The sequence below is a fragment of the Crocodylus porosus genome, unplaced genomic scaffold (assembly GCF_001723895.1).
Source record: "Crocodylus porosus isolate Cpor-Errol unplaced genomic scaffold, CroPor_comp1, whole genome shotgun sequence".
Taxonomy (NCBI): domain Eukaryota; kingdom Metazoa; phylum Chordata; order Crocodylia; family Crocodylidae; genus Crocodylus; species Crocodylus porosus.
Window position 1 is genome coordinate 111401575 of NW_017728943.1, and position 12923 is coordinate 111414497.

General features: G+C 45.1%; 1 protein-coding gene across 2 annotated transcripts in view; it reads left to right on the top strand.

Annotated features, from left to right (window-relative positions):
- AGPAT4 (1-acylglycerol-3-phosphate O-acyltransferase 4) overlaps positions 1-12923 on the top strand; it is a 128723-nt gene that overhangs the window by 77309 nt on the left and 38491 nt on the right. For both annotated transcript variants that reach the window (XM_019549989.1, XM_019549990.1), the window contains exons 4-5: positions 3648-3809; positions 6386-6539. In XM_019549989.1, the coding sequence (XP_019405534.1) occupies positions 3648-3809; positions 6386-6539 (316 nt within the window). The remainder of the gene's footprint in view (positions 1-3647; positions 3810-6385; positions 6540-12923) is intronic.

Consider the following 12923-nt stretch of genomic DNA (forward strand, 5'->3'; position numbering starts at 1 on the left):
CCTTGGCCCTTTTGGCTTTGCAAGGGTTGCTCAGCGGGCCAGCAGTGGCGGTGGTCCCCCCCTCCCCCCGTCCCCCAGTGGGCTTAGTTCAAAGCTCAGTGGAGCAGGTCAGCCAGTCTGGCTGAGAAGAGTCTCCTCCCCAGGGGAGAGAGGTGGAGGCCATCTCTTCCCAGCAGCTGGCTGCCTCTCTCGCCAAAGAGCGGGCTGTGGTCATGGAAGACAAAGCCTTCCCGATGACACCAGCGCCACAGTCTTTGGCTGTTTATGTGGATCCTCCTCTCCTTCCTCAGTCCATAGCCTGAGACTGGGAGGACCGATGAGAACACCACTTGTGCCCCCAGACCTTTTAGCCCCACTCCCAAATTCCTGTAGCACCTCATGACCTGGCTGGGAGCGCTCCGAGCAGTGTCATTGGTGCCCACATGAATAAGGAGCATAGGATAGTGGTCTGTGGGCTGGAGGAGCTTGGGGATCCTCTCCGCAATGTCCCAGATGCAGGTCCCCAGGGAGCAGCAGATTCCCAGGCTAAGAGGTCGGGGCAGCAGATTGCCCCTTCAGTCCCCCTCGGGATGGAGTCTCCCACAACAAACACCTTATGTTTTATCTTGGGGAGAGCGGGGTGGTAGCTGCAGTTGCCTGTATTGCCTGCAGGAGCAGGCTCTGTTGGAGCAGCAAGAGATGCCTCCCTGTTGCTAAGCTCCGGTGGGGCAGAGGCCTTGGTGCGGTGGGCCTTAAGGCCCTTGACCACCTTGGTCCATGCCCCTGACTGGACAGAGTGGGAGGTCCCAGAGTCCTCCTTTTGTCCTAGAGGGAGACAGTGGTCTACCCTCCAGCTCCTGGGGGAGAAGGGCCTGGCAGTAGGAGTCAATCTCCTGCTCACAGTCCCTGATGGCTCACAGTCTCTGGACTGTGGCCTGGAGCTCCTCCAGCTGGCATGCCAGAGACCCCAAAAGGGAGCAGACCCCACAAGGGGAGGTGGCCATGCTCCCGGGCCCCAGAGCCTGAAAAAGGGACAGGCAGCCCGGAACCATGGGTTCCGTCTGGGTGGTTGTCTCTGAGGTGCCAGAGGGGGAGGCCACAGACTCCAAGGGGACCCACCGGGTGTGGCGCGTGCCCATCTGTGTCATGCCTCTGGTAGGCTGGCTACGGCTGGGACTGCCTACCTTGGGGAGTTTGCAGGCAGGGTCTTGGGCCCTCCTGCACAAACTCCGTGCTAACTTGCGCACCATCAGACGAGCGCGCCTGTTTGCGCAGCTCTGGTCGTGTGGCTCCCTGGGGGGCTGGGCAGAGTAGGGGTCTGGGCAGGGCTTGACCCAGCCTGGCTCCACTCAGCCACCTCCTCCCACTCACTAAGGGGTTAACCCTCTCTCACTACAGGTCCTGCTTGCCTCCAGCTGTGCTGGGGGTCGATGGGGGGCTCTGTGGCTGCTGGGGGGGCTTCAGGGGAGTGGGGGCGCAGCAGGCTTTCACCTGCATGTCTCACCGCTCTGGAGTGTAACTGGGGCTTTTTTACTGTTGGCGGGCCCTTTTGAGAGAACATATGTGTAAAGATGCCTGTCTTGGTGTTGGGTTTTTATGTTACCGTATTTACTTGAATCTAAGGTGACTTTGATTTTAAGAAGATTCCCCCCGGTAATTAGATTCTGGACATGGAAAATCATGAATTTTTGTTTTTAAATTTTCATGCACAGAATCTAACTAGTGGTAGGTTTGTCTCTTGAATTCATCCCCCTACTGCTGTGGTGGGGAAAGCAGCAGTGGAGGGGGCGTCCCTTGTTCCTGTGGCTGTGTTTTGCCTCTCCTGCAGTCAGCGTGCCTCCACCCATGTTTCCCTTACCTTCTCCTGTAACTCTGGTACTCTGGAGCAGTCAGCAGCAGTGCGGCTCAGTCTCAGCCCAACCCAGCCTGGCCTGCCCAGGGAGAAGCTGTATTCCCAGGAGATATCGGCTGGAGGGACTGGAGTGGAGCAGAAGGCAAGGTGGGGAGAGGGGGCAGTGTGTGGAGGACAGACACAAGCATGGAGGAAAAAGCTGCAGGTTTCCTGCCCCTTGCCCTACCAAATGCTGGAGTGGCTCAGGTTGCAGCTCAGCTCTGGCTTCATCGCTGGGGCTAAAGCTGGAGCTGAGTTGCCACCTGTCCTAGGCTGGTACTCAAATCCAAGATGAGGCTTTTTCCCCCCCATGCTGATTGTGGGTAGAGTGGGGGGCATTGCTCATTCAGCAGTAGCACTAGGTTTGAGAGATGCAGAAGGTGGCTGGTAGTCTGCAGTATTTACACAAATGCATTTTTGTCTCTAACTCTTGGAAGCTGCCTTGCCCCACCTTTGACTGCTTTGCTTGTGTGGCAGTCAATAATAATGCTGTGTGATGTGCCGTTGTCCTCGAGTTTCATGACCGTTTTGTATGTAGCTTTACTTTATTTACAGAATTCTTCTAAGAGAGGGAAAGCAGACCAGAGAGGTGAGGCGAGAGAGAAAAGTAGGTCAAGTCTCCCTTGCCCTAATAATCAATTGTGGGGGAGAGGAGAAGGGAAGAAAGAACTGCATATAGTAGCTGTTTGTATGTTGAGTCCATCAATTGCTGCTTGTCTTAGCAGCTCATCTGAGGGGCATTGGGATGGAGCACTTCAAAGATGTGCAAAGCACGTGCAAGATGGACCATAATTGCTCCATCTACTTTGTGGGAAAATTGCAATTTTATGTTTTTTAGTCTCTGCTGTACCAGTGATCTGCACATTTATTTACTGCTTCAATCTTCATTTCGATAATGAAGTAAAGCTGCATTAGAAATGAACAGGTTTGGAGGGAGCAATGAAAGGCATCTTGGAAAGATGGCTTCCTTGGGGGATTTGGTGTCCAGATCTAGGTGCTTATTACTGGCAACAGTATTAACTGACTCACCTTGGTTGGCCACTTTAATCTCTTTGCATTGCATCTATGAGGTGGGACTTCCCAGCGCTATGGGCAGATTCTGAACAGAAATGCATTATTGTAATGGCGTGGTGCCAAGACCTACAGTAATGAGGCCCAAAACAAAAAACAGACGCAACTAAAATCTTTTCTTGCAAGTGCTCTGAAGGTTGTAACAATATACTCTGCTGACTGGATATTTTCCATGCAGTCATTTGTAGCAGTATCCTGTAAGCAGTTTAAATTTAAAAACAAACAAAAAAAGACTTGTCAGGTATACAGCATGACTTTCTCTTTAGGGCTAATCTTTTCTGAACTCTGGGTGGAGGTGTATTGGCAAGACCTCATAGAGGAACTTGGGTTGTCTGTGCTGCATCGGTTCTGTATTGGTTATGCTGTATCAGGTCTCTGGATATATGAAAAACTTTATTTCTCTGGTTATTAAGCCTGCCTCTTGGCAAGAATGCCTCCGTTTTCAAATGAACTTGGCATAGGTGGCCTCTTCTAACAGTTTTCCTTCAAGCAAGTATTTTGGGTCAAATTTGATCACCCAACCTACACTGAGGAGAACTTTGAAAAAACAAAACTATACAGCCAGCGAAAGACTGTACAGTATGAACTGGATTATTGAAGTCCATCCCTTTTGTGTCTTGGCTGTCCTAAATCTCAACAAATATTTTATTAAAGCTCTCGGTGTAACACTCTCCTTAACACTTTGCTTTTATGCTCTTTGTTGCAGAGTGCCAAAGTACTTGCGAAGAAGGAACTCTCGTACGTGCCTGTCATTGGCTGGATGTGGTATTTCCTAGAGATCGTTTTCTGCAAGCGTAAATGGGAGGAGGATCGGAAAACAGTCATGCAGGGCTTGTTCAACCTCCGGGATTACCCAGAAAACTTTTGGGTGAGTGGTGAGGATGGGGTGGCACTGACCGCACTCTTGTCCCTTCCGTGAGATGCGAAGAACATAAGCAACACAACACAATTCTTCGTATGAAACCTCCATGATCAGTGCAAAGAATTTGGTTCCCTGTTTTTGTGAGCCTTCCAGGTGTCAGCCATTGAAGAGAATGCAGAACTTCCACCCCATGATTTTGCTTTAATTTTTCTTTTGCTCTATAAAGGGCTGTAGAGAGAGAAGGTCATAGATTATGAACTGAACATGTGGCAATTTGTTGGTTGGTTTGTGAGCTGTTTTTTTCCTTGTTGCTTTCCAAACTCCCAAATTTAGAGGACAGAGGTTGAGTGTTTGTGAGTGAGATGTATATACAAAATACCGCCCCCCCCACCTCACTCTGCTTTTTTCCTTGTCATTTTTAGAAGATGGAGTAATTTATGCACTTATGCCTCCGACTCCATTTTCCCTCCTTTGAATCCCGTTGTTACAATCCGCGGCAAATCTTGCGTTAAAGCACCTGATGTAAGCAAACTTGGTAGAGTTGTTTGCCCAAACTAGGATGCTGTTTGAACTACAGGCTTTCTAAAGTGAAGAGGACTGGATTTGCCTCCCCATAATGAGAACTGAAAGGTAAAAATATCCACCTCATCTGTCAGGCTGGAAAATGATAGATTGTGACCAGAAGTAAACAGGTGACTCCACCACACCTGGGAATCAAAAATCCTGATTTGGTGTGGCGAGAGCCATGTGAAAGACCTTTTGAGCCTTAAGCAATTGTACAAGTGGCTAACAAATATTTGGTTGCTTAATTGAGCGACAGTTTTCTAACAAAGAGGCAAGTATTACATGCCTGAACCTCTGAGGTATTTGGACCCTTACATTCTCATTGCCTTCAGTGGGACCTGAAGGCAGTCCCTGCCTAGATCAGAGGCCTTTGTTTTGGGGTATGTTGGATGATCTCTAGCCAGGTTGCTGCCTGAGACGGACAAGATACTGTCTTTAGATGCTGCTTTCCACAGTAATTTCTGACCCTTTAAAATGTGCCCCAATCTGTTTTTATAAAAAAAAATACTTGAACTATTCAGCACTGATTTTTTTTTATGAGCATAACTCGCCTGACATTCTTTTGTATGTTGCCTAATAGCTGCTTCTTAGTAATCCCTCTTACTCAACCCTAATATCGATACAGTTGTTGTACAACTGAGGTTAATTCAGTGTGAAGTGGAATTTTACTTTGCACTCCTGTGCCGTGATCTTGCATCAAAGGTGGAAATATTACCTTATGTGTAGAAAGAGAGCAGGCCAGGTCTGAGTCTGAAAAGACTTTTCTCATTATAACTTTTTTTCCTGAAAGCTTGATCCACCTTTTGAAGAAGGTTCTATAGGGTACCTTGGAAGAAAACACTCCAGCAGGGGCTAGAGGCTAAATGAGAGATGATCCACTAGTTCTCTTCAATTACTAATTTTTGTGGCTAAAATCCTGGCCTTGGGTTACTGGTAAAATTTAGTCAAAGGCTGCAAAATCCATTCTCCTGACTTCCTTTAGATTGAACAAATGAGTTGGTTTCAGCTACACTTGTCAGAAGGTGTAATCACTAAGAGGTTGCATTTCCAGAGGCCACTTCGTTTTCATGTATGTGCCAACAGGGGGATGGATTTTATGCTCATGTCCGAGCAGGTCAATGCAAAAAGCCTATTTTTAATATGACACTATTTAAATGACTGCATTTTCTGGTCTGTAACTGTCATTGCCACAGTCACTGGCGCAATAATTTATGGCTTTGGCTGCACATGGTGCATCCACAGGTGCTTGGGACACAGCAGAATGGGAGAGCTTCCCGAAACATTATCTGAGGTAGTGCTTGTACAGGCCTCGTTGCTGTAAAATCTGAGCACTTTATTGTCAATATGGTACTTAATCTTGCAACATCCATGTTGGGATAGGGGAGTGCTATATATTCTTTCAGTATAGATGGAGACTCAAAATACAGAAGAACAAGGACTTGAGTGCATAAAATTATAGAAAGATCCATGTATCTTTGTAGGTGTTGGAGCCATTGGACTTTAGAAGTAAAAGAAAATAGCCTCCTGGCACATTTAGTTTCTCAGGAAGAAGTTAATGATGATTTAAGTTCTTTTTAAATGTGCATTTGAACTGTGCCTGAGAGCCTACCTTTGAAATGTGAATTGTAATGGAGAGCTGAACTGTCCTGAAGCTGGGGGGCGGATCTGGAATTCTGGCTGGGGTCTCTTACCTCTAACTGTGAGCTCCTCAGTGTATGTTCCTCATTGCCTTTGTTATAGCAGCAGAATAGGTCAAAATTCTCTACCGATCAGTACTCTCCTTTTATGACCCAAGGTTTTGCTTACAATTGTAGTATGAACAGCATCCAGATCCCCCTCTTCCCTAGTATTAAGTATATTCAAGACTTTATTTCTTTCCAACTAATCCACTTGCAAAATGCCTCCAATCAGAAGGGCATTTAAAAAAAAGCAAGCAAACAGAACAAAACCACAAACAAAGGGGTTTTTTATGTCCTTTTGCAAGCTGGCTTCTAACTGCAGCCCTGTTTTGGTTTCAGTTCTTGATTCATTGTGAAGGCACAAGGTTCACAGAGCAAAAACACCAAATCAGCATGCAAGTGGCTGAAGCCAAAGGGCTGCCCAAGCTCAAGTACCATCTGCTACCACGGACAAAAGGATTTGCTGTCACCGTGCAGTGTTTGAGAAATGTAGGTAAGGAAAGTCGCACGGACCAGTTTCTAAATGTTTATATCAATCCCCTGCTGTCATCTTGCCTTGTTCATTTTCCCTCCAAAGCTTATGTGTGGAAAGAAATTGGAATCCCCCATTAATCTATGCTTCCATCTGTTCACATAGACTAATGGATGAGGCTTGTCCAGCAAAACTTTTTGGCATTAAGTTTAGTTGCTATAAAGCAACAGCAATGTCTGTGTATCCATTCCCCCCCCCCCCCCCCTCCTTGTGTCACAGTTTTCAAATCTAGGGGTATTTTTACACATGCTTCAGGGGCTGGGGGAGTGCTCTTATTAGAGTGGTTCTGAGAGCTGCTCTAATTAAAGCAGCTGCTGCATCTCGTGTGTCAGCATCCCCATGCTTCAAAATGACGGTAGGGCACTTTAAAGCTCATCAGGGAAGTTTTAGTTGAAGCAGTCCACATTGCCATTTTGAAGCCTGATTCACAAGATGCTGGAGGTGTGCTAATTTAGCATGCTACAGCAGACTCTCCACACGTCCACAAGTACTCTAGTGCTTCATCTAGGAAAGCAAGGTTATCCAAGGTCAGCATTTCCAGAGGACTACAGTAGACTGAGAAGAGATTCTGTTCTAACGATAATGAACCCAGCTGTTCAGGGTATCCCAGTCTTTCTACTGGTTTCTTAGGGCAGATATATGCAGCAGCAGCAGCATGCCCCAGCCAGGATGGGCCTGACCATGGCCAGCTCAGTTGTTCCCACTTGCCAGTTTCAAACCAGGAAATAAGCTGGTAAGGCTATACTAGGGTCTTTCTTGGCAGCTACCTCAACACCCTCAGTCTCTGGTGCGCTTGAGATGAGCATGGAAAAGCCCTGCTGGTTTATTTTCAGTTTTGGAGTATGTACATAGGAACGGGTAGGCAATGTGTGCTTGGGCCAACCTGGCAGGAACATGCTTCTGCCATGTTGTGGCATGTATGGCCACAGATGGGCTACTGCAGGCCTACAAGTAGCACAGGCAGCCTGGGTGTGTGTAGCATATGGCAGACAGTGCAGAAAGCAGAGAAACAGATTGGGACCACAGGGGGAGAAACAAAGCTGAGCAGGGAAAATAGGGCAGGAAGCATAAGACCAAAAAAGTTGGCCCCCACTGTTGTGTATGTTTGGGCAGAAACAAGTCTGTAAATAGATTTCTAAGCCAAGGATATAAAATAAAAAAATCTTGGCTCCATTTCACACATTGCTAGGCAGGTATTTCCTTACTATACCACAGCTCCATGGAGGGTAGGCACTTGAAAATGTTATCATGTGGTAAAATGAATGGGATTTATCAGCTGTTCTATGGTAACAGCCTGTGTGTATGTTCTTTCACTGTGGTAAGTAGAAGACATCCTGCAGTTGCTTACCCATCTTTTAAAGAGGGCTAAACTACTGTGGGTTAGTGTTCGTTTACTATGTAGTGCAAGTACACACATATGGACAGTTACTGTGGAGCAGCTAATCCACAGCAAAGCTGCACCCTTTTTCACTAGTGGTAAACTATGCATGTGTTCATGCCCTTAATGTTCCCCCCACTTACTGTGTTAGATCCACAGTTGGTGGATTTGGGAATAAGAATAGGACCAGTTTTGTTCAGCCTTTAATTGGATTGATTATCTTGTAACTAATACATTTTATCAGTCTACGGAATTTTTCCTTTTTACGCACCTTGTGGTTGTCTGCTTTCTGTTCTACAGTTGATGTTGGTGCGATGATCAGAGGATTTTTTTATAAGTTATTCTGTGGGAATTACTCTGTTTTTTCTCTCTCTCTCTCTCTCGTGGAACTAATGCAAAAATAATAATAAAACCAAAAATAATGTATTTGGTATGTTGGATCTACCTATTACCCTGTATTTTTGGAGTGGTGGGTGTATACTGAGAGATTTGCTGGTAAGAGAGAAGAACTCTCATTGTTCCGGCCCTATATTAGTCTGTCAAAACCCCCATTGACTTCAGTGGGCCTGGTTTTTAACTCAACATATCCAGGATAGAGAGAGGGTATAGTTACGGTATAGTTATAGTATAGCAGAAATGTTTGGCAGTGAATAGCATGCTATGTTCCAGTTCCATGAACCTTTACACAAGAAAGGCAGATGACACAACTCTTCTCTAGCTTTGTAGAATAACGGGGCCATTCATAAAGTAGTTAAACATTTCATTTCATAGAGACTTTTTTCATTTTTATGTGAAGGAAGGCAAGAATGCATATTTTGGGTGAGAGTTGACCATCATACAGTGACTGCCCAAAGGGAACAAATTACCTTTTCTTTTCTGAAAAAGGAGCACAATGAGAGAATTATTTTTATCATGGGAAGTAGAGATTGCCCTGAGGTGGAAAATGCTGCTCTGGATTCAGACTTGCCCAAAGCGTATGGTCTTGAGGATCCGAGACTTTGTAACAGGCAGCTCTCTCTCTAATTTTTTAAAAGTTCTTGAGGCAATTTGCTCCACACCATTAATTGGTATAAAGCAACCGTAATGTGGTGGAGTTCTAGAAAATACCTGTAACTTTGCCAGTTAGTAATTTTATGCACACTTTTTAAAAAAGATGCAAGTGATGTAGAAACTGAAGTTATTTTGCCAAGGGAACCTTAGGTGCTTATGAGCTGAAGCCATATTAAACATCAATGCGACTTAAAGCTTCTGAATCACAGGTGCACTTTTAAAAACTGAGAACACTCGTAACAGACTTGGATTTGCTGGTATCTAATGTAGGTAAGTAACCAAGCTGGTAGTGAAATTTACTGAAGAGGAGAGCATTCCAGATAAAAGCACCAAGACTTCCATTGGTAGATTATTAGATTCAAACAGACCTCCAATACATCCCATATCAAAATGTTAGCCTGCAGGCTCTCTTGCCATCTGAACATGCTAGTTTTAAGAGGAATACTTAAAACACATCTTTGAGGCAGTTCAAGTTCATTTATCTGTAGGAAGTCTACGGTGCTCCTCTCCTCTATATCCAGGCACCTCACAAGCACTCATGCATTTAACCTTGCTACCTTCTGGGATGGGTAGAATTCCTGTCCTCATACTGCAAACACACAGACACTAGCTATGGGCTAAGTAAGTACCATGTCCACAGTCAGACAAGCAGCTTGTGACAGATACCAAACTAAAATACAGATCTACAGGCCTCTACATTAACAAGACTCATCTTCTTCCACCTCCAGAATACTAATGCTTTCAAACTGTTTAGTTCCAGGAGCAGGAATCTATATGAAAGCAGAGAAGATAACCTTTGGGCATTATGCCTTTATTGATTATTAAATGAAGAAGCCAGGCATTTTGAATAACTTTTTCTCTTCAGTTAAGCATGGCACTTCCACTTTATTTCCCCAGGGATTTTCCCCAAAACTCTCAAGTCTGTTACGAGTGTTGTCCTAAAATGTGTCCCTCAAAGTCCGAATGAACAAGCTATGTATATTGGTCATGGTGTATTTATGTTCAGCATGACCAATGTATGCCTAACTTTAATCATCACATGGACACATTGGAAGGAACCATAGAATTAATAGGAAACTAGGATTGGAAGGGGGCCTTGATCTGCAGGGGACAGCTGCATGCATGCACATGGCATTTATTGGTGACATTATCAGTTATACCGGCCAAAAAATGCTGATGGCCGTTCACGTTAATTTTCCTCTTATCAGTGCCCATCTGATATGCAACTAATATAGCGATACACCTCTACAAAAATGCAGAAAAACCTGTGGCAAAACACTTCAGCATCCTGAACCTTCCATGGCTGATGTCAGCACAGCTATTCTTAAACAACAGAATTTTAAAAATTTACTCGTATGTAATATTGTGGAACAAGAAATTATCCATACACACCGAATTTTGTTAAGCGTGGCTTAAACAGGGAGACAACAACTTGTGGGAGACTATCACCCAGGACCTCTCCAAATGGATGAAGAGTCTACTGTAAGGATCTCAGTACTCTGAAACCTTACAACGATGACTACAGGAGATGGAAAAACAGGAGAGGCAGAAACAGCATGTCACAGACTGAACCAAGAACCCAGAGCTACCCACCCCTCACAGAAACGTGCACCCAGGCTGCTGCAGAGTCTGCCGATCCAGGATAGGCTTTGTCAGCCATTTTCAGATCCACAGATCGTAGAAGGCTACTGTGGAAAAGACTTACCTCAGCCAGGTGAGGAGCGGAGCCAGTGGGATGCTGCACCGGAACTGGAGCATGGTGAAAGTAAAACTGCAGTGGACGGGGACGCTGCGGTAAAAGGAAAAAAAAACGTCCAAGCCGGAAGGAGCCGAAACCGGCTCCCACATCAACGTGGTCATGCTTTATGGCAGTATGTTGGGGCTGATTTGCCAGACCCCTTGAAGCTGGAATAAAAAGCCTGGTGGGAGACCAGCTGGGAGGACTGGAAGTAAGGCCCCTAACTAGCCCAGAGGGGCCAGATCTGGAAACTGCTTCTAGTGCAGGGACCTGCTGGCTGCCCCAGGAAGGGGCTTTCCCAAAGACTGGGCCAAAGAGGGCCCAAGGACTTGCCTATAGAGTCCTTGTGGATGCCAGACATCCACGGTGCAGACTGGAGTCTGGCAGGACCAACTAGTATGTGGATCAATGAACGACTGACTCATGGCAAGTATAAAGCTCAAGTAGGGAGTGAGATGCCAGGAGACAGGATGGCACAGGATCAGGAAGATGCATAGATGAGGCAAAAGGGTGGTAGGGATCACTCAGGCCAAAATTAATGGCCCTTTCCTACCGTCATAAACTTAAAGGGCTGAAGCACCAAGGTGCATGGTATACCAATTCTGATGGTCCAAGCAACGACACCGTTGGTTGGCGTTAGGTGGGGTGTAGGGGAAGTGGAGCCCCAAGCAGTGAGAACAACTGGGACAACCAAAGGAAGGCATCAGGAGGGATGGGGACAGATCATCTTCCTCCCAACTAAAATTATTTTTTCCATCAAAGATGTGGCAGATGAGACCCCTTGGGGAAACTGACCAAAGTTCTCCTACTAAGAGACCTGTTTCTTCCCTAAAGCAACAGCAAAGTCAGAGAGGACACCACATACTCAGCACACAGGTGAATGGCCCGGAGGTTACAGCTACCATCTTTGACTACAAGGGATTGTTCATAATGATGAAATAGGGACTACAGATTTTTATCCCGTTATCTGGATTAGCTTTTATATCTCTGGGTTTATTGCTCTCTCTAGCCACCTCTGCTAGTCTCAGCACTGCCTTCTTTCTCTCCACTTTTCCACCCTTTCCCAGTCTTTTATTCTTAAATCACTACTTCTGTTTTGATAGTTTGTTCTCTGCATGTCCTTTTATCACAGCTGATGAAGTGAGCCATGGCTCATGAAAGCTTAGACACTTCTGTTAGTTTATAAGGTAAACCTTGCCTTCTGCCTAATACAGTTCCTCAGTAGTTACGTGCCTCCTTTGTATATATGCTGACTGTGTACTAAAGTACGGTATAGACATATTAAAGTACAATGTAGACTTGTGTGATTCTGTACAAGTAGGTTTCAAGAAATTCCTTCTAAAAAAGAGTGGAAACAATTGCTGCTTTGCACAGATTCGACAGCAAAGGGTTGGATGATATGCATTCCCAGTGCCTATCTTCACTATATGTACAGCTAGTGTGTCCTTTTTTTACACTATGGTATAAAATATTCCCATCTATTTTAGTTAGATTATACAGTAAGTGACAGCCTCACAGCCTGCTTGCTTCTATAACAGCCAAATTTAATTAAATATGATTGAAAAAACCTCAGATATTTATTTAGATAAATATTACAGTCCGTGCTCTGGACTCTTCTGTGCTAGAAGGTCAAATATTAGCATACAGAAGAACGTTGCATATCAAAGTTAAGATAGAAGGGTAGTTTCAGGTGACTGAAACTTGCTTCTCTGTAAAACCTAACCATTAATTATGTTAACTCTTTCAATGATAGATGTATCTTTTCTTCTTTTTTTTTCTTAAGTCATTGCACCCACTCTGTGGGGGGGACCAAACCCCTTGTGAGTGCTATCGCACTGTGGGAGAGCAGCAAAATTATGTATTCATGAAACATGTATTACAGTTCACTTTTATTATTATGATAAGAGACTTGCTTTAACACTGTAAGATACATCAATAAAACATTGTCCAACTGATCGCTCTCTCCCTCTCTCTGTCTTTATAATGGTCTTTTGTTTTACTTGTGAAGTAACATGGATTTGTGGGTATTTTACAGAGTGACTCTGGGATTTTTTTTTATCAGGCATTTTTCAGTTTTCCAATAGGAAACAGCAGAATTCCTGCTAGGGAGGCTAGTGGCAGGACCCTGCCTGCTCAGAGCTGGTACCTTGGACCCATCTGGCTGTGGCTGACCTCCTGG